This window comes from Nycticebus coucang, chromosome 22 (genome assembly GCF_027406575.1).
Source record: "Nycticebus coucang isolate mNycCou1 chromosome 22, mNycCou1.pri, whole genome shotgun sequence".
Taxonomy (NCBI): domain Eukaryota; kingdom Metazoa; phylum Chordata; class Mammalia; order Primates; family Lorisidae; genus Nycticebus; species Nycticebus coucang.
The window spans coordinates 22,397,670-22,419,414 of NC_069801.1; the positions used below are offsets into that span (position 1 = coordinate 22,397,670).

Consider the following 21,745-nt stretch of genomic DNA (forward strand, 5'->3'; position numbering starts at 1 on the left):
CAAGTAGCTGGGACTATAGGCGCCCACCACAACACCCGGCTATTTTTTGGTTGCAGCCATCATTGTTGTTTGGTGAGCCTGGGCTGGATTTGAACCCGCCAGCTCAGGTGTATGTGGCTGGCACCTTAGCTGCTTGAGCCACAGGTGCTGAGCCAGTTTTTGTATTTTTAGTAGAAATGGGTTCTCACTTTTGTTTGGGCTGGTCTTGAACTCGTGAGCTCTAACAATCCACTCACCTTGGCCTCCCAGAATGCTAGGATTAAGGTATGAGCCACCGCACCTGGACTTTGGTTTGTTTGTTTTTGAAACAGAATCTCACTCAGTTGCTCAGGTTAGAGTCCTGTGATATTAGCTTACCTCACTGCAACCTCAGTCCTTCTGCCTCAGCCTCCTAAGTAGCTGGGACTACAGGTGCCTGCCACAATGCCTGGATAATTTTTTCTATTTTCAATAGAGCCAGGGTCTTGTTCTTCCTCAGGGTGGTCTAAAAGATCCTCCTGATCTCAAGAGATCCTTCCACCTCAGCCTCCTAGAATGCTAGGATTATAGGTGTGAGCCACCTTGCCCTTGTCAGGTGGTAGGTTTTTTTTTTTTTTTTCCTTAGTGACTGTACTAATTTCAGGTTTTTGTTTGTTTTTTATTTAAAAACTGTCAACCGGCTTGGCACCTGTGACTCAAGTGGCTAAGGTGCCAGCCACGTACACCTGAGCTGGCAGGTTCAAATCCAGCCCGGACTGCCAAACAACAATGACAGCTGCAACCAAAAAAATAGCTGGGCGTTGTGGCGGGCACCCGTAGTCCCAGCTACTTGGGAGGTGGAGGCAGGAGAATCACTTGAGCCCAGGAGTTGGAGGTTGCTGTGAGCTGTGATGCCATAGCACTCTACCCAAGGCAACAGCTTGAGGTTCTGTCTCAAAAAATTAATAAATAAAAACTGTCAACCTTAATGGTATTAAAGAATATGGAGTAGGGTGGTGCCTGTGGCTCAGTGTGTAGGGTGCCGGCCCTGAGGGTGGCAGGTTCAAACCCGCCCCGGCCAAACTGCAACAAAAACATAGCGGGGTGTTGTGCCGGGCGCCTGTAGTCCCAGCTTACTTGGGAGGCTGAGGCAAGAGAATCACCTAAGGCCAGGAGTTAGAGGTTGCTGTGAGCTGTGTGATGCCACAGCATTCTACCAAGGGCGATAAAGTGAGACTCTGTCTACAAAAAAAAGAATATGGAGTGGAGGAAAGCTGGCACTTGGGCTAAGTTGAAAAAGATAGGTCAGATTCAGTGGCTAATGCCTATAATCAATAGCACTTTTTTTTTTTTTTTGAGATAGTATAATACCACTGTATTCTATCTCTGGCAACAAACTGAAACCCTGTTATAAAGGGGGGGGAGGGTGCAAAACTGATGTTTTCCTTTGCCTAATGAATTTATCGTCATAGAATAGAGAAAAAGAAAACTATGTTCATTCCCACAAATCTTTGCGAATAATAGAATTCTGATTTATAAAAAAGGAAAAGCAACTTTAAAAACAGACTGTGAGATATGTTACTGTGAAAGCCTTTATTTTTAATTCAGAGGACTGTCCCATGTTTAGACTGTTCTCTAGCAATTCTTACTAAGGAGAAAAATTTAGAGGACTGGTAAAAGAGAGAAGATACCTTTTGCCTATTTGAGTTCATCTGACTGAAAAGGATTTTTAGATGTCTTCAGCTTTACCCCCACCTCCATATTTGGCTGCATCATTTGAGGTCAAATTGGAAGCAGGGAGTTATTTTTTATTCAAACTCTTGCTTAGCTCTTAGCTCAACCCTTAAGCTTCTGTATTTTTTTTCTTCCTTTTGTGCAAAGGTGCTCTAGCCAACAAAGTGAAAAGGAAAGACACACTGGCAATGAAGTTGAACCACAGACCCAGTGAACCAGAATTGAACTTGAATATTTGGCCTCATAAAAGCAAGGAGGAGTGGAATGAAATTCGGCACCAGATTGGGAATACACTGATCCGGTAGGCCTTTGCTTAGATTAGCTTGATTTAATTTGATTATACTAGTATTGTATGTTAGATGTTTACTTTGTGATGGGACATTCGTTTATTTTTTGTTTCAATATGATGTTTAAAAATATATATTGAAGGCAGTGCCTGTGGCTCAGTGGGTAGGGTGCTGGCCCCATATATCGAGGGTGGCAGGTTTGAACCCAGCCCCTGCCAAACTGCAACAAAAAAATAGCCGGGCATTGTGGTGGGCGCCTGTAGTCCTAGCTACTCGGGAGGCTGAGGCAGGAGAATCGCCTAAGCCCAGGAGTTTGAGATGGCTGTGAGCTGTGACACCATGGCACTCCACCAAGAGCGATAAAGTAAGACTCTGTTGCTAAAAATAAATAAATAAATAAATAAATAAAAATACATATTGGACACATTTTGAGTAACCTCTAAGAATTTAGAAATTAAGGAACTAGATAGCTCTAAGAATCTGAAACTATGAGATAGACATTCCATTTTGCAAAAGTTTCTAGAGAAGTCAACGGTGGTTCGCAGGACAGAAAGTCACTTTTTTTTATTTCCTTATTTTTATTTCTTTGCTTTTTTTTTTGGTTGAGAGAGTCCCACCGTATGCCCTAAGCAGAGTGCAATGGCATTATAGCTCACTGCAACCTCAGACTTGGCAGACTCGGGCTGTGGACATCTCGCTGCCTCAGCCTCCAGAAGCCACTGGGATTATAGGTGCTTGCCATGGTGCCCGGCTGGGTTTTTCTGTTTTGTTAGGAGTCAGGGTCTCACTCTCGCTCAGGCAATTCACCCTCCTCAGCCTCCCACAGTGCTGGGATTACAGGCATGAGCCACCGTGCCTGGAGCAAGCAAGTCACACTTTTTATCTGGTATATAACCATGAGTTACCAACCCAATTAACAGTCACACTCAGCTGGGCACAATGCCTCACGCCTGTAATCCCACCACTCTGGGAGGCCGAGGTGAGTGGATTGCCTGAGTTTAGGAGTTGGAGACCAGCCTAAGCAATAAGGAGACCCTGTCTCTAAAAAATAGCCAGAGGCCGGGCGAGGTGGCTCACACCTGTAATCCTAGCACTCTGGGAGGTTGAGATGGATGGATTGCTTTGGCTCACAAGTTTGAGACTAGCCTGAGCAAAACTGGGACCCCTGTCTCTACTAAAAATAGAAAAACTGAGGCAAGAGTATCACTTGAGCCCAGGAGTTTGAGGGTGCTGTGAGCTATAAAGCCACAGCTCTCTACCAAGGGTGACAAAGTGAGATTCTGTCTCAAAAGAAAAAAAAGTTGGGGTGGCGCTGTGGCTCAGTGAGTAGGGCGCCGGCCCCATATACTGAGGGTGGTGGGTTCAAACCCAGGCCCAGCCAAACTGCAACAAAAAAATAGCCAGGTGTTGTGGCAGCACCTGTAGTCCCAGCTACTTGGGAGGCTGAGGCAAGAGAATTGCCTAAACCCAGGAGTTGGAGGTTGCTGTGAGCTGTGATGCCATGGCACTCTACCAAGGGTGATAAAGTGAGACTCTGTCTCTAAAAAAAAAATTAATAAAAGAAAAAAAAGTTGGCTCTGCACCCGTAGCTCAGTGAGTTGGGTGCCGACCACATACACCAAGGCCGGCCCAGATCTGCTAAACCACAATGACAACTACAACCGACAAAAAAGGTGGGTGTTGTGGTGGGCTCCTGTAGTCCCAGATACTTGGGAGACTGAGGAAGAGAATCGCTTGAGCCCAAGAGTTTGAGGTTGCTGTGAGCTGTGATGCTATGGTATTCTACCAAGGGCAACATAGTGAGACTCTGTCTCAAAAAAAAAAAAAAAAAAAAGTCACACCCATATTTTTCATTATATCTATTTCGCATGTTTCGTGTAACTGCCTTCTTTCAAAATATTAGTATATTTTTCAAATATAAAGAAACTGAATGTAGGCTAGCTTCTGGCATATGTAATACCCATTCATACAAGTCCATATAGACAGGTGTCTGCCCAGTACAGATGTTTTTCTCAGAAGAGGAAGAGAAGTTGGAAGTCCTGGCATAATTTTCTACAAAATAATTAATTGAAGATGCCCATTAATGAAAATATATTTTCTCCTACCTCAAATACCTGCTTTACTGTGTATGCTGCACATAGGGACAAGCTTGGCCCATTGTCTTCCAGTAGAAATGTTTCGGATCCTGAAACCATTCTCTGTCACTTATTTGCTTAAACATAATGGCCAGTCTGTATGGCCTTTGTAATCTGACTACTGTTGAAATTAAGGGAGATTTGAGGAAAGGGAAGTAGAGATCTTTCCTTGCTCCAGTAGTGTCTGTAACTCACAGGTCACCAGTCTAGAAATCAGTTTGTTACATGTGCATCTGGGAGTGGTACCAAAAGGTCATATTAAGGGAGGTTGGGGGATCTGGCACTTTACATTTAAGGTACAGATATTTATTGTGTGTATGTATGTGTTTACTTATTCATTTGTTCACTCATTTTATTTTGAACAAACAGTTCAAACTTACAGAAAATTTACAATAATATATGCCCTTCACTTAAAAGAGTGTTAATGTTTCCACGTTTCCTTTGGTGATTATTGTGTGCTCAGTGTCTATGTGCATACATACATATATTTTATTCTCTTTTCACTGAGAATAAATTGCAGACATCATGATTCTTTACTTCTAAGGAAGTACTTCAGCATTTCATGTCTTACGTATGTAGATTTTCTCTTACATACTTATAGCATACTCATCAAATTCAAGAAATTTAGCACCAATCCAATATTTTTGTCTTGTACACCAATGGTCAATTTCACTAATTATCCCAGTAAGTTCTTTTTTTTTTTTATTGTTGGGGATTCATTGAGGGTACAATAAGCCAGGTTACACTGATTGCAATTGTTAGGCAAAGTCCCTCTTGCAATCATGTCTTGCCCCCATAAAGTGTGACACACACCAAGGCCCTACCCCCCTCCCTCCGTCCCTCTTTCTGCTTTTCCTCCCCCAGTAAGTTCTTTATAGGTCCAGCACAGGTGTACTGCACTACTACTGCTATCTCCAGTAATGTCTTTAAAATACATATTTTTTCTTTATCTGGTATTCAATCTAGGATTTCATATTGTGTGCACTTGTCATGTCGCTTTAGTCTCCTTTTGTACTTCTTTTTTTTTTTTTCTTTGGGACAGAGTCTCACTTTGTTACCCTTGGTAGAGTACCATGGCGTCACAGCTCACAGCAACCTCAAACTCTTGGCTTAAGCGATTCTTCCCCCCACCCCCACCCCCGTAGAGACAGAGTCTCACTTTATCGCGCTCGGTAGAGTGCTGTGGCATCACACAGCTCACAGTAACCTCCAACTCCTGGGCTTAGGCGATTCTCTTGCCTCAGCCTCCCGAGTAGCTGCGACTACAGATGCTCGCCACAGCACTCTGCTATTTTTTGGTTGCAGTTGTCATTGTTGTTTAGTAGGCCTGGGCTGGTCTCAAACCCACCAGCCTTGGTGTATGTGGCCAACGCCTACTCACTGAACTATGGGTACCAAGCCTCCTTTGATATTTCAAAGCTAGTTCCTCAGCTTCTTAAAATTTATTTTCTGTTAGGACATTATCACTTTTTTTTGTGTATGTGTGTGGTTTTTGGCCAGGGCTGGGTTTGAACCCGCCACCTCTGGCATATGGGACTGGCGCCCTACTCCTTGAGCCACAGGTGTCACCCAGGACATTATCACTTTTAAAAAACACAGGCCACTTATTTCGTAGAATATCCCTAAATTAGAATTTTATGATTATTTCCAGATGATAAAATTCTGGTTACATACTTTCAGCTTTTGTCATTTACTTATTTATTGTCTCCCCCTTGCCATCCTAGTTGATGCTCCAGCTCCATGAAAAGAGGGAACTCATTTTTCTGTCCACCAATACAATCGTATTTCCAGACTCTTCAAAGACACATTATTATAGCTTTAATCACTACGTGAAGAAAACTAAAATAATCCTCCCTTCTTTCTATCAAACTTTGCAAAGATTTTTTTTTTTCTTTTGACACAGAGTTGTACTATGTCACCCTCGGTAGAGTGCTGTGGTGTCACTGCTCACAGCAAACTCTTGGGATTAAGCGATTCTCTTGCCTCAGCCTTCCAGGTAGCCGGGACCACAGGCGCCTGCCACAATGCCTGACTATTTTTTTGTTAGAGTTGTCATTGTTTAGCAGGCCTGAACCCATCAGCCTCAGGGTATGTGGCCAGTGCCCTAACCACTGACCTACAGACACTGAGCCTTTTTTTTTTTTTTTCAGACTGAGTCTCAAGCTATCATCCTGGGTAGAGTGTCATAGCATCATAGCTTATAGCAACCTTCAACTCCTAGGTTTAAGTGATCCTCTTGCCTCAGTTTTTCTATTTTTAGTAGAGATGCGCTCTTGCCTTTTGCTCAGGCTGGTCTCAAACTTGTGAGCTCAAGCAATTTACCTGCCTCAGCCTCCCAGAGTACTAGGATTACAGGTGTGAGCCACCACTCCCAGCCTTTCTCTAATGCTTTTGAAGGGGCGGAACCACCAGATCAGGTCAGATGGGGACACTTAGGGTCTTTTGTGGTGATAGAACATAAATCCTGGCCTCCTGCTTGTATGTATAGTTTCTTCTCACAACTTGAAATATGTGTTAGCTAGCACTTTCAATGTGACATTGTTTTTCTAAGCAGTCAGTTTGAAAAAAAAAATTTTTTTTTTTTTTTGAGACAGATCCTCAAGCTGTCACCCTGGGTAGAGTGCTATGGCATCACAACTCACAGCAACCTCCAACTCTTGGGCTCAAGCGATTCTCCTGCCTCCACCTCCCAAGTAGCTGGGACTACAGGTGCCCGCCACAGTGCCCGACTATTTTTTGGTTGCAGCCATCATTGTTGTTTGGCGGGCTGCGGCTGGATTCAAACCCACCAGCTCAGATGTATATGGCTGGCGCCACAGGCACCAAGCCAATTTTTTAATTCCAGACTCTTCAGGGGCTAATATTAACTATGGCCAAAATATATTTATTAACAAGATTAAGAGGTGGCTTGGCGCCTGTAGCTCAAACGGCTAAGACGCCAGTCACATACACCAGAGCTGGCAGGTTTGAATTCAGCTTGGGCCTGCCAAAGAACAATGACAACTACAACCAAAAAATAGTCTGGCGTTGTGGCCGGTGCCTGCAGTGCCAGCTACTCAGGAGACTGAGGCAAGAGAATCGATTAAGCCCAGGAGCTGGAGCTTGCTATGAGCTGTGATGTCACAGCACTCTACCCAGGAGGACAGCTTGAAGCTCTGTCCCAAAAAAAAAACAAGATTAAGAGGTTAACATTATTATTTATTTATTTATCCCCTTTTAGGCGACTGAGTCAAAGACCAACACCAGAAGAACTTGAACAACGAAATATATTACAACGTGAGTCTGGCCATGGAAATGAAGTTGTGTGTGTGTGTGTGTGTGTGTGTATTTTTTTCTTTTTTTAAGAGATAGAGGTCTCACTTTGTTGCCCTCAGTAGAGTGCTGTGGTGTCACAGCTCACAGCAACCTCCAGCTCTTAGGCTTAGGCAATTCTCTTGCCTCAGCCTCCCAAGTAGCTGGGACTGCAGGCACCCGCCACAATGCTTGGGTGTTTTTTTGTTGCAGTTTGGCTGGAGCCAGGTTCGAACCCACCACCCTCAGTATATGGGGCCAGCGCCCTACTCACTGAGCCACAGGCGCTGCCCAAAGTTGTATATATTTTTTTTTTATGTTTCTGAGTTTAATATACATAAAAGAAAAAAGAATAATTTGTTTAAATGGCTAAGGAGGGTGACACCCATAGCTCAATGAGTAAGGCACCGGCCACATACACCAAGGCTTGTGGGTTCGAATGCAGACCCAGGGCAGCTAAAAAACAACAATGATAACTGCAACAGCAACACAACAATAAACAGGCACTGTGGCAGGTGCCTATAGTCCCAGCTACTTGGGAGACTGAGGTAAGAGAATTGCTTGAACCCAAGAGTTTGAGGTTGCTGTGAGCTGTGACCCTACAGCACTCTACCAAAGGTGACATAATAAGACTTGCTTGTCTCAAAAAAAAAAAATTGGCTAAGGAGAGAATGTTCCACTCGGGAAAGAACTATTTATATTTTTCCCTAGAAGGAAGAAAACTACCCCAAGCTTCCCTTGGAAGATGTCATTATGGTGTTAGTATACTATGATACTCCAGAAAACTTTGTGTGTGTTTTGTTTTGTGACGGAGTCTCACTGTGTTGCCCAGACCACAGTGCTGTGGCATCAGCCTACCTCCCAGCAACCTTAAACTCTTGGGCTCAAGTGATCCTTCTGCCTCAGCCTCTCAAGTAGCTGGAACTACACGTGCTCACCACAATGCCAGGCTAATTTTTTTTATTTTTGGCAGAGACTGAAGTCTTGCTCTTACTCTGGCAGGTCTGGAATACACCTGAGCTTAAGCGATCTGCCAGTCTCAGCCTCCCAGAGTCCTAGGATTACAGTTGTGAGCCACCATGCCTATCCCAGAAAACTTTGTTTGAATGGTCTAATACAGTGGTTCTCAACCTGTGGGTCATGACCCCTTTGGGGGTCGAATGACCCTTTCACAAGGGTCGCCTAAATCATCCTGCATATCAGATATTTACATTACAATTCATAACAGTAGCATAATTAAGTTATGAAATAGCAATAAAAATAATTTTATGGTTGGGGATCACCACAACATGAGGAACTGTATTAAAAGAGTCGCAGCATTAGGAAGGTTGAGAACCACTGTTCTAATAGTATCCTGGGAGTGCCTTGAGCATTTGGAAGGTTTTGACAGTATGGGGGAGATGTGCCCACCTTTTCTCCCATCTTTGCAACATATTCGCACTCTTTTGCCCAGACTAGAATGCTGTGACATCAGCCTACCTTATTAGCAACCTCAAACACCTGGGCCCAAGTAACCCTACTGTCTCAGCCTCTTGAGGGTAATAGGGGAATAGGCCCCTACCATAACATCTGGCTAATTTTTCTATTTTTGGTTAATTTTTTCTATTTTTAGTAGAAAAATACTACCCTCTTGCTCAGGCTGCTGTTGAACTCCTGAGCTCAAAGGATCCTCCAGCCTAGCCTCCCATAGTGCTAGGATTACAGGGATGAGCCACCGCTCCCCCAGCCTTTTTTCTTTTTTTGGAGACAGTTTCGCTTTGTTGCCCTGGGTATAGTGGCATCATAGCTCACAGCAACTTCAGTCTCTTGGGCTCAAGAGATCCTCTTGCCCTTAGCCTCCCAAGTAGCTGGGACTACAGGCGCTCACAACAACACCTGACTAGTTTTTCTATTTTTAGTAGAGGTGGGAGTCTTGCTCTTGCTGAGGCTGGTCTTGAACTCCTGAGCTCAAGCAATCCTCCCACCTCGGCCTACCTGAATGCTGGGATTACGGGGATCAGCCACCTTTGCCCAGCCAAAAATACTGTCTGAATTATCCATCCCCAAAGTTAATGTTTTATTCTGGTTTAGACATAAGAAACATCTGGTGTAATTACTAAAAAGTTTGATATGCAAATTACCATTGTGAAGTAATATTCTTTGTTTCTGACTGTCAACAATAGCTAAAAATGAAGCTGATCGTCAGGCAGAAAAACGAGAGATTAAGCGTCGACTCACTAGAAAGGTATTGCTTCCCATGTGTTCAGTTCACTGTGTTATATTTGGACGGACATGTTTGATTGGAAATAATGAATTTGACTTTAAGGGCTATTGGGTGCTGTGAAAATATACATAATACAAATATAGAAAATAACACAGTATTATCAAGAATTTTTTCTTTTCCTGCTCGGGAGGCTGAGGCAAGAGAATCGCGTAAGCCCAAGAGTTAAGAGGTTGCTGTGAGCCGTGTGATGCCACGGCACTCTACCTGAGGGCGGTACAGTGAGACTCTGTCTCTACAAAAAAAAAAAAAAAAAAAGAATTTTTTCTTTTCATTTTTAATATCTCATATAGGCCTAAACTAATATGTTCAATAAATGTTTGATGGAATAAATTTTGACCTTTTATTTGGTAGTCCTGTGATTTTATTTTATCTTTTTTTTTTTTTGAGACAGAGCCTCAAGCTGTCGCCCTAGGTAGAGTGCTGTGGCATCACAGCTCACAGCAACCTCCAACTCTTGGACTTAAGCTATTCTCCTGTCTCCACCTCCCAAGTAGCTGGAATTACAGGCGCCTGCCACAATACCCGGCTATTTTTTGGTTGCAGCCATCATTGTTTGGCAGGCCTGGCTGGATTCAAACCTGCCAACTCAGGTGTATGTGGCTGGCGCCTTAGCTGCTTGAGCCACAGGCCACTAGCCTATTTTATTTATTTATTTTTTTTTTTTTTTTTTGAGAGTTTCACCATGTGACACTTGGTAGAGTGCTGTGGCATCACAGCTCACAACAATCTCAAACTCCTGGGCTTAAGTGATTCTCTTGCCTCAGCCTCCCAAATAGCTGAGACTATAGGCTCCTACCACAATGGCCAGCTTTTTTTTTGTTATAGTTGTCTTTGTTGCTTGGCAGGCACAGTCTGGGTTCTAACCCACCAGCTCCGGTGTATGTGGCTGGCGCTCTAGCCACTGAGCTACAAGCACTGAACCTATTTTTTTTTTTTTTCAATTTATTTTCTTTTTAGTCCTGTGATTTTATTTTATTTTATATATTTATTTTCTTAGAGACAGTCTCACTTTATTGCCCTCAGTAGAGTGCCATGGCATCACACAGCTCACAGCAACCTCCACAACTCCTGGGCTTAGGCAATTCTCTCTCTTTCTTTTTTTTTTTTTATTAAATCATAACTTTGTACATTGATGCATTTATGGGGTTCAGGGTACTACTTCAGTATACAATGTGAAATGCTTACATTGAACTAAGGAACATTCCTTTGAGCCACAGGTGCCGCCCTCCACCATATGTTTTTAATTACCTCCTGTAGATTCTGATTTGGTCTTAGTTCTCTAGATACTTATTAGAATTTACAAGAATCCCCAGGAAAGGCTTGGGGCCCATAGTGCAGTGGGGCACTGGCAACATGCACCAAGGCTGGTGAGTTTGAACCCTGCCCAGACCACGTAACAACATTGACAACCACAACAACAACAAAAAAATAGCCAGGCATCGTGGCAGGCACCTGTAGTCCCAGCTACTTGGGAGGCTGAGGCAAGAGAATCGCTTAAACCCAAGAGTTTGAGGTTGCGTGAGCTGTGATCATGGCACTCTACCGAGAACAACATAATGAGACTCTGTGTCAAAAAAAAAAAAAAAGAATCCCCACATTTAGCCCACTTCTTGCCTTCCTCAGAAATGGAAGAATTATCCTTGATAATTGGAAGCCATGGCTGGATTTAATGCCTTCATATTGAGGATATTATGTTATTTTGCAACCTTAAATCATAATTTGTTACAGAATCTGCTATCTTGGGAATTATTCATGTTGAAATAAAATGTATTAACAGCCTTTCTACCCAAAATGTGGGTCATGGACTAGCAACATTGGTATCACCTGGGAGTTTGTAAGAGCTACTTAATCTCAGGCTCCCCCCACCACCCCAGACTGCTTAATCAAAATCTATACTGTAGGGTGGCTCCTGTGGCTCACAGGAGTAGGGTGCCGGCCTCATATGCCAGATTTGGTGGGTTCAAACGCAGCCCTGGCCAGAAACTGAAAAAAAAAAATCTATACTGTAACCAGATACTAAATGATTTGTATGCATGTTAAAGTTTGAGAAGAACTAGATTATAGCAGGCAGTGCTTCTCAATCTTAACTGGGTATTTCTCAATTTCTAAAACCTCTCACTATAAAAAAAAAAAAAAAAAAGTACTATTGGGTGGTGCCTGTGGCTTAGTGAGTAGGGTGCCAGCCCCATATACTGAAGGTGGCAGGTTCAAACCCAGCCCCGGCCCAAAACCGCAGCAACAACAATAAAAATAGCCGGGCGTTGTGGCAAGTGCCTGTAGTCCCAGCTACTCGGGAGGCTGAGGCAAGAGAATCACCTAAGCCCAGGAGTTGGAGGTTGCTGTGAGCTGTGTGATGCCACGGCACTCTACCAAGGGCGATAAAGTGAAACTTTGTCTCTTAAAAAAAAAAAGTACTGTTACACAGAATCTCTAGAGGGAGCGGGACTCAGAAATGAGTAGTGTTTAAAGCTCCCCAGGTTGAGCGGTGCCTGTGGCTCAGTGAGTAGGGCGCCAGCCCCTTATACCAAGGGTGGCGGGTTCAAACCCAGCCCCAGCCAAACAGCAACAAAAAATAGCCGGGTGTTGTGGTGGACACCTGTAGTCCCAGCTGCTTGGGAGGCTGAGGCAAGAGAATCACGTAAGCCCAAGAGTTAGAGGTTGCTGTGAGCCGTATGACGCCACGGCACTCTACCCAATTCGGTACAGTGAGACTCTGTCTCTACAAAAAAAATAAATAAATAAAGCTCCCCAGGTGATTCAATGTGCAGAGACAGTTGAAGCACTGTGGTTAGTAGTATTTTGAATGAATAATTACTTAATTCTTGGCTTAGTGAACTAAGAGGCTCCATTTCTTTCAGCTCAGTCAAAGGCCAACTGTGGCTGAACTACTTGCCAGGAAGATTCTGAGGTTTAATGAATATGTGGAGGTAACAGATGCTCAAGATTATGATCGGCGAGCTGACAAACCTTGGACCAAACTCACCCCTGCTGATAAGGTACCTGGAAAGTACTCTCTTGCTCATGCACTCTTTCTCTTTCTCTCTTAATTGAAGGATATGAGATACTAACAGGAAGGGAGAACCATAAACAAAGCTTTTAGTTTTGATATAATGTTAAATTTGAAATCAGGATATAAAATGCCAAGATATAGAAACCAAAACTTCAGGCTGGGCACTATGGCTCAGACCTGTAACCTCTGGGAGGCTGAAGTGGGAAGATTGCTTGAGCTCAGGAGTTTGAGACCAGCCTGAGCAATAATGAGAGCCGGTCTCTACTAAAAATAGAAAATACAGCTCAACGCCTATAGCTCAGTGGGTAGGGCACCAGCCACACACACTGAGGTAGGCGAGTTTGAACCCAGCCTGGGCCTGCTAAACAACAATGACAATTGCAACAAAAAAATAGCCAGGCGTTGTGGTAGGTGCCTATAGTCCCAGCCACTTGGGAGGCTGAGGCAAGAGTATAGCTTAAGCCCAAGAGTTTAAGGTTGCTGTGAGCTATGATACTACAGCACTCAATCAAAGGTGACATAGACTCAAATAAATAAAATAGAAAAAAATAGCTAGGTGTGGTGGTGGGCATCTGTAGTCCCAGTTACTCAGGAGACTGAGGCAGAGGATTGCTTGAGCCCAAGAGTTTGAGGTTGCTGGGAGCTATGATGGTTTGGCACTCCACTAAGGGTGATGGAGTAATACTCTTGTCTCAAAGGAAAAAAAAAACGAAAACTTTATACTAATGACTCTTCCACCAACACTGAAAAGCACAAAGTCCCTGCTATATCATAGAATAAAGGAAGTGAAAGGGAATCATTTTTTAACAGTCATCAGAGGGAGTTTGGGTTGTATATTTTAGTAGTCCTCATATTTCACTTTTATAATGGGAAAAACATTTTTTGTGTTCTGAAAACTATAAAAGCTATAATATCTCAAATTTTTCAGTTATTTTTATTAAACACATGATTTTAGGTTTATTATGAGACATGGTATCTGGAAAGGTAATTTGTATTATGCTCTGAGTACAATAGAGAATAGCTGGGGAGTCACACTGCTACACAGCACAGCATCAGAAATAGCTGAAACTTTTTGTTTCTACTCCACAGGCTGCCATAAGAAAAGAATTAAATGAATTTAAAAGCTCAGAGATGGAGGTTCATGAAGAGAGCAAACATTTTACACGGTAAGATCCAAAAGACCCAGAACTATGAGTTAAGTAGAGCTTCACTCCTAAAAATCAGAGTTGTTCAGATATGAAGGGCTCCAATGACGTCTTTTTTTTTTTTTCCTTCAGTTTTTTGGCTGGGGCTGGGTTTGAACCCACCACCCCCGGCATATGGGGCCAGCGCCCTACTCCTTTGAGCCACAGGCACCACCCACATCTTTTTTTTTTTTTTTTCCTTTTTCCAATGACATCTTTTTTTTTTTTTTGTAGAGACAGAGTCTCACCCTATGGCCCTCGGTAGAGTGCCGTGGCATCACACAGCTCACAGCAACCTCCAACTCCTGGGCTTAAGCGATTCTCTTGCCTCAGCCTCCCGAGTAGCTGGGACTACAGGCGCCTGCCACAACGCCCGGCTATTTTTTTTTGGTTGCAGTTTGGCCGGGGCTGGGTTTGAACCCGCCACCCTCGGTATATGGGGCCGGCGCCTTACCGACTGAGCCACAGGTGCCGCCCTCCAATGACATCTTTTAAAGGAGGACACATGGTGTTAATAACAAAAGACTACATTCAGAGAAAGGGATGAGAAGTAAGAGACAGTAGTAAATGCCTGATCTGAATGTGGCATTTCATGTATATTCTCTTATTTAATCCTGCAAGATGTGTTAATTGCAATAAACCTGCAAGATGTGTTAATGTCCTCTTCTTCTCAGTGAGGAAATAAGAGGATCAGAAGGGTTAACTTGCTTGACTACCTATTAAATTACAAAATCAGAATTTTGAGAAAGGAATAAATCACTGCATAGCTCTGGAGTGCTCTCTTTCTTGCACTTCACACTCCCAGTTATGAGTAAGGTGATTATGCTAAGTTAGACAAGATCTTGCTCTCTCTAGTTTCAGTTCTTTTGAGCACAGTTGATCTTACCAACTTTGTATTTAAACTTCATTTTACGGGCGGCGCCTGTGGCTCAAAGGGATAGGGTGCCGGCCCCATATGCCAGAGGTGGCGGGTTCAAACCCAGCCCCGGCCAAAAAGTGCAAAAAAAAAAAAAAAGAATACAGAATAAACTTCATTTTACTTAGCTATCTTCAGTGAAACAAACTAAGAAGTATTGTGATTTGGAATTATCATTGTGATTAAGAATAAGAACCTAGGCTGGGTCCCCATAGCTCAGTGGTTAGGGCGCCGGCCACATGCTCTAGAGCTGGTGGGTTCAAACCCAGCCCAGGCCTGCTCAAAACAAACAAAAAAAAATAGCCAGTCGTTGTGGCAGGCACTTGTAGTCCCAGCTACTAGGGAGGCTGAGGCAAGAGAATCACTTGAGCCCAAGAGTTGGAGGTTGCTGTGAGCAAGCAATGATGGGGAAAAAAAAAAAAAAGAATAAAATCCTAGGGCAGGCGCAGTGGCTGGTGCCTGAATCCTAGCACTCTGGGAGGCCCAGGCAGGTGGCTTGCTTGAGCACAGATTCAAGACCAGTCTGAGCAAGAACAGCACCCCATCCCTACTAAAAATAGAAAAACTGGCTCGGTGCCTTTTGCTCAGTGGTTAGGGCACTGGCCACATGCACTGGGGCTGCTAAACAACGACAACTACAACAAAAAAATAGCTGGGCGTTGTGGCAGACACCTGTAGTCCCAGCTACTTTGGAGGCTGAGACAAGAGAATCGCTTAAGCCCAAGTTTGAGGTTGCTGTGAGCAGTGATACCACAATACTCTACTGAGCGTGACATCATGAGACTCTGTCTGAAATAAATAAATAATAAAATAAAGTAAAAATAGAAAATCTGGGGCAAGCAGATCACTTGAACCCAAGAGTTGGAGGTTGTTGTGAGCTATGACACCACGGTACTCTACCTAGCATGACAGCTTGAGACTCTGTCTCAGACAAAGAAAAAGAATAAGATCTACAGATAGAATCAGTGAAAGTACCTTTGCATGACTCTCTTCGAACATTTATAAAAAGAGACTAAATGAAAGAACATATAATGACAATTACAGAGTTGGCTATAAAAAGAAGGAATAAGCAAAGATGGAAAATACAGGGCGGCGCCTGTGGCTCAGTCGGTAAGGCGCCGGCCCCATATACTGAGGGTGGCGGGTTCAAATCTTCAAATCCGGCCCCGGTTGAACTGCAACCAAAAAATAGCCGGGCGTTGTGGCAGGCGCCTGTAGTCCCAGCTACTCGGGAGGCTGAGGCAAGAGAATCGCTTAAGCCTAGGAGTTGGAGGTTGCTGTGAGCTGTGTGATGCCATGGCACTCTACTGAGGGCCATAAAGTGAGACTCTGTCTCTACAAAAAAAAAAAAAAAAAAAGATGGAAAATACAATGGTAAGTGTTGCTTCATCACCATATACACAAATGGTTATTTTGATTACAGAATTTTTGTTTGTTTGTTTTTTTGAGACAGCCTCAAGCTGTTGCCCTGGGCAGAGTGCAGTGGCATCACAGCTCATAGCAACCTCCAACTCCTGGGCTCCAGCAATTCTCCTGCCTCCGCCTCCTAAGTAGCTGGGACTACAGGCACCTACCACAGTGTCCGGCCATTTTTTGGTTGTAGCCATCATTGTTGTTTGGCGGGCCCACACTGGATTCGAACCCACCAGCTCAGGTGTGTGTGGCTGGCGCCTTAGCTGCTTGAGTCACAGGCACTGAGCCTGATTACCAAATTATTTTTACACTGTACCTGATAGGAGTGGAGATAGCAAATTCTTTCGACAGCAGTAACTTTATTCAGAGAACTGTAATGTGAATACAAATGAAATCACCTACAAAATCTTCCTCGACTAATCTGGAAAAAGGCCTTTGTAGGCTTGGCGCCTGTGGCACAGTAGTTACGGCGCCAACCACATGCACAGAGGCTGGCAGGTTTGAATCCAGCCTGGGCCAGCTAAACAACAATGACAACTGCAATAAAAAAATAGCTAGGCCTTGTAGTGGGTGCCTGTAGTCCCAGCTACTTGGAAAGCTGAGGCAAGAGAATTGCTTAAGCCCAGGAATCTGAGGTTACTGTGATCTGTGACACCACAGCACTCTACCAAGAACGACATAGTGAGACACTGTTTAAAAAAAAAAAAAGGCGGGGCGGCGCCTATGGCTCAGTCAGTAAGGCGCCGGCCCCATATACTGAGGGTAGCGGGTTCAAACCCGGCCCCAGCTGAACTGCAACCAAAAAATAGCCGGGCGTTGTGGCGGGCGCCTGTAGTCCCAGCTACTCGGGAGGCTGAGGCAAGAGAATCGCTTAAGCCCAGGAGTTGGAGGTTGCTGTGAGCTGTGTGAGGCCACGGCACTCTACTGAGGGCCATAAAGTGAGACTCTGTCTCTACCAAAAAAAAAAAAAAAAAGGCGGTTCCTGTGGCTTATTGAGTAGGGTGCTGGCCCCATATACCAAGGGTGGTAGGTTCAAACCTGGCCCTGGCCAAATTGCAACAAAAAAAATAGCTGGGCGTTGTGGCAGGCACCTGTAGTTAGTTCCAGCTACTTGGAAGGCTGAGGCAAGAGAATCACCTAAGCCCAGGAACTGGAGGTTGCTGTGAGCTGTGCGATGCCACAGCACTCTAGCCAGGTTGATAAAGTGAGACTCTGACTCAAAAAAAAAAAAAAAGAAAAAGGCCTTTGTATTACTAAATACAGTAAAATTAATGTAATAAATGCCTGAGTCACTCTGCCAGGATTCATATCCAGACTCAACCTCCATCCCAAAACCTTGAATACTAGTATTAGCTATTTTTGTTGTTAGTAATAGAAATAGAGTGCTATCAGGAGCAAAGTAAAAGAATAGTTTTTGCCAAAAGAAAGAATCATAAGGCAGCGCCTGTGGCTCAAAGAGTAGGGTGCCAGCCCCATATGCCGGAGGTGGCAGGTTCAAACCCAGCCCCGGCCAAAAACTGCAAAAAGAAAAAGAAAGAATCATAAAGAACATGACATTAGCGAGATGTGGTGGCCCATGCCTATAATCCTGGCACTCAGGGAGGCTGAGGCAGGTGGATTGCTTGAGCTCAGGAGTTCAATAAGAGTGAGACTTTGTCTCTACTGAAAATAGAAAAACTAGCCAGGGATTGTGGTGGGCTTCTATAGTCCTAGCTACTTGGAAGGCTGAGGCAAGAGGATTGCTTAAGCCCAAAAAGTTTGAGGTTGCATTGAGCTATGATGACTGCCTGGGCAACAGAACGAGACCCTCTCTTGAAAAGAATAGAGAAGAGAAGCTTACAAAAAAGAAAAAACAGTAAAGGGTGGACAGAGGAAAAATGAACCAGGAGAGTATACTGAGGAAGAGCAGTTGAAGAAGAAAGAAGGCCCGGCACAGTGGCTCACGCTTGTAAATCCCAGCACTTTGAGAGGCAGAAGCAGGTGGATTGCCTGAGCTTGGGAGTTGGAAACCAGCCTGAGCCAGACCCTGTCTCTAAAAAAATAGCCAGATGTTTTGGCAGGCATCTGTTGTCCCAGCTACTCAGAAGGCTAAAGCAAGAGAATCACTTGTGCCCAAGAGTTTGAGGTTGCTGTGACCTATGATGCCACAGCACTGTACCAAGGGCAACTGAGTGAGACTCTGTCTCAAAAAAAGAAAGAAAACTAGGGAAAAGATAATGTTACCACAAGCCAAGAAAAGAGTTTCTTTTTTTTTCAATAGAGACAGAGTCCCCCGGCCAAACTGCAACAACAAAAAAAAAAAAAAGCCGGGCGTTGTGGCAGGCGCCTGTAGTCCCAGCTACTCGGGAGGCTGCGGCAAGAGAATCGCCTAAGCCCAAGGATTTGGAGGTTGCTGTGAGCCGTGTGACGCCACGGCACTCTACCGAGGGCGATCAGGTGAGACTCTGTCTCTACAAAAAAAAAAAAAAGTTAATAGAGACAGAGTCTCACTGTACCACCCTCGGGTAGAGTGCCATGACGTCACACGGCTCACAGCAACCTCTAACTCTTGAGCTTACGCGATTCTGTTGCCTCAGCCTCCCAAGCAGCTACGAAAAGAGAGTTTCAAGAAGGAAGGAAGGGGATAAGAAGTATCAGATTCAACAGAAAGGCCAAATAGAATTAGAGCCACGAGACAGGCAATTTTAATTAGGATATGACATTTCATTACTACTGATAAAATAACAACAAAACAATGTACATAATCTGGTAACTTGTCTCTTTTGATCATTTCTTTTAGCTACCATCGTCCATGATGCCAAAATTTGAGAGATGAACAACCCTCCCAAAAAAATAAAAAACAGGGCTGATTTGCCACTTCTGTCTCCAGAGTGACATGGAGTGAACTTTAGCACTTCCCAGTATAGCCAGAATTGCATCCTCTAGGATCTAGTTCTGGGGTGAACAGCACTTCTATGAATGTAGCATTTCACTGGAATGGATTCTCACCATGCTGCCCCTAGGGCAAAAATGAACATTTGTCAGTGCTTTTGTACTTTTTGATATTGCTGCATACTCAAGGGATTTTTCCCTCACCAGCCACCAAAGTCCCAAACCACTTGCAAGTTCCAGATTGTATTGGCTGCGCCATACCCTCTGCCCAAGATGACAACTGCCTGTGCTGAGGCACAGTTTGCACCATTAGCCTTACCTGCCTTGCCCTTGTTGTGAGACCTACTTGTATAGGTGCTAACTTCTAGCCATCAAATCCAATTTTTAGTAGGAAAAACCTTCTGGAGGCCCCCAACCTTCTAAAGGGGTCACCACCTCCAGGAAAAGCCTTCAAACCACTCTGGCATGTCAGATGAAAGCATTGCACTATACCTCTTGGAACAAAGCAATATAGACAGACTTCTTCAGGCACTTCAGCCTGAGAGGAAGCTCAGGATCTGACAAATTCCTCTTTTTCACAAGTTATCCTGCTTATTAAAAAGTGATTTGTAGGGCGGCGCCTGTGGCTCAGTCGGTAAGGCGCTGGCCCCATATGCCGAGGGTGGCGGGTTCAAACCCGGCCCTGGCCAAACTGCAACCAAAAAATATCCGGGCATTGTGGTGGGCGCCTGTAGTCCCAGCTACTTGGGAGGCTGAGGCAAGAGAATCGCTTAAGCCCATGAGTTGGAGGTTGCTGTGAGCTGTGTGAGGCCACGGCACTCTACCAAGGGCCATAAAGTGAGACTCTGTCTCTACAAAAAAAAAAAAAAAAAAGTGATCTGCAAGTAATAGGAACTTACGTGTTTCCTGCCTGTTAAACAATCAGAGCTGCAACCAGATTCTATGTTGGTTAAAATGAGAAAGCATATATATCTTCTATATACAAAAAGAAGAAAAAGCCTTAATATTAATGCTAATTTGACTGAAAACTGACTTGTGGCTTAAATTTTGTAGGCTATTGTACTTTTATTATACCAAATGATATTCTAAATCACTTTGACCAATAGACATATTCTCTGTAAAGTAGAGCAATTCTGTGGAAGCGTTTGTGAGCTGCCTGTCCCCACACTTCCGAACAGAATCACAGCAAGATCCTAAGGGATGTGGGGTGCTAGATAGCCAAAGGTCTTTGGAACAGCAAGAAAGTGGCATGACTATGGTCTACCGTCCCCTCTTCTCTGTGCTGTTTGCTTCTCTTGCTGCCAACTCCTTTTTCACTCACCCATCCACCTGCTCACCCCTTCTGGCAGCTTCCACCTCATTCACCTCTCCTCTTCCAAACTGTAGCCAGTGTATTTGGTGCCTGGGCATTGGCTCAGCACCCCGTCCTGTTTCTGTATTTGTAATATACATTATTATGTCTTCCTAAAACAAAAGATTGGGTTTCTTTCTTTGAATTTTTATTGAGAACCATACAATCTATTTTCCTCTAATGCTTATTCACACTGTAAGTAGGAGAAAAAAATAGTTTTAACTGATGAATGTGGTTTTTTTCCTTTAATGTTCAAGAAATTGTGTCTATTTCATGGATTTCTTCTGACTTTTTTGTGCAGGTCCCTGTCAGTTTCTCTGTTATATAATCTTCCAGTAGATTTTTCTCCTTTCACATTCTTACAAGACTTGCTAAAGAAGCAGAGTATCAAGTCCAAACAAAAAAAATCCAAAGTGACCTTAAACGGCAGTGTCTTCTGTCTATGTAGAGAAAAGAGGGGATTTGATTTCACAGTTACCATCAAATGCTTTATGGCTATGGGAACAATGCTGGATCTATATCTCTGTGAAGTTCGTTAACACTGAGGGAAGATAACTGATGATTCCATTAATGATTCTTCCTTTAGAGGTCTAGAATAAGATAGCCCCCCTTTAACTGCTAACTTCACTTCTTCTAACTGTTCTATCTTGTTGGTTAGGAGACGACTTGACTTATATTCCAGCATTCTCTGTGGCTTGAGGTAACATTTTCAGACCCTTCTTTAACTGCCTTTCTTACCCTGAATGTGCCAAGCCTGAAACAGGATTTGATTCCCTGAGCTACTGCTCAGCATTCTATGTGCCACCAAGGAATCTGGTTAATCTTTCATCTCATTCATGTTCTTTTTGAAACAAGACACTTTGGGGGTCAGGTCTATTCAGGTGTTTGTATTATGTGTATAAAAATGCATTTTGTGTTCCCTTACCATGTAAGTACTAACTTACACAAAAACTCACAATCATGTAAAGAAGAAATAAAAGCCTGGTTTATTGTACTTCAAGATGCTCCCTGATGTACAGAATTTCCTTGTAAAATAAATAATTGCATTGTATATCAGTCTTCCCATCAATAGTAATTATTAAAGTATTTTAGAATTTTAGAATACCAAACTATTCTGGTGTGAGGTAATTTTTTTTTAACATTCTACTCTATTTCGGGGCGGCGCCTGTGGCTCAGTGAGTAGGGCGCCGGCCCCATATGCCAAGGGTGGCAGGTTCAAACCCAGCCCCGGCCAAATGGCAACAAAAAAATAGCCGGGCGTTGTGGCGGGCGCCTGTAGTCCCAGTTACGGGAGGCTGAGGCAGGAGAATTGCCTAAGCCCAGGAGTTGGAG

General features: G+C 43.8%; 1 protein-coding gene across 22 annotated transcripts in view; it reads left to right on the forward strand.

The window, feature by feature from the left end:
• The window catches only part of PHACTR4 (phosphatase and actin regulator 4), a 117,381-nt gene extending 95,859 nt beyond the window's left edge, over positions 1 to 21,522 (forward strand). For all 22 annotated transcript variants that reach the window (XM_053576194.1, XM_053576199.1, XM_053576186.1 and 19 more), the window contains 6 exons: positions 1,840 to 1,993; positions 7,335 to 7,390; positions 9,568 to 9,629; positions 12,527 to 12,664; positions 13,768 to 13,844; positions 18,971 to 21,522. In XM_053576194.1, the coding sequence (XP_053432169.1) occupies positions 1,840 to 1,993; positions 7,335 to 7,390; positions 9,568 to 9,629; positions 12,527 to 12,664; positions 13,768 to 13,844; positions 18,971 to 18,986 (503 nt within the window). In that variant the 3' untranslated portion in view covers positions 18,987 to 21,522. The remainder of the gene's footprint in view (positions 1 to 1,839; positions 1,994 to 7,334; positions 7,391 to 9,567; positions 9,630 to 12,526; positions 12,665 to 13,767; positions 13,845 to 18,970) is intronic.
• Positions 21,523 to 21,745: the final 223 nt, after the last annotated feature.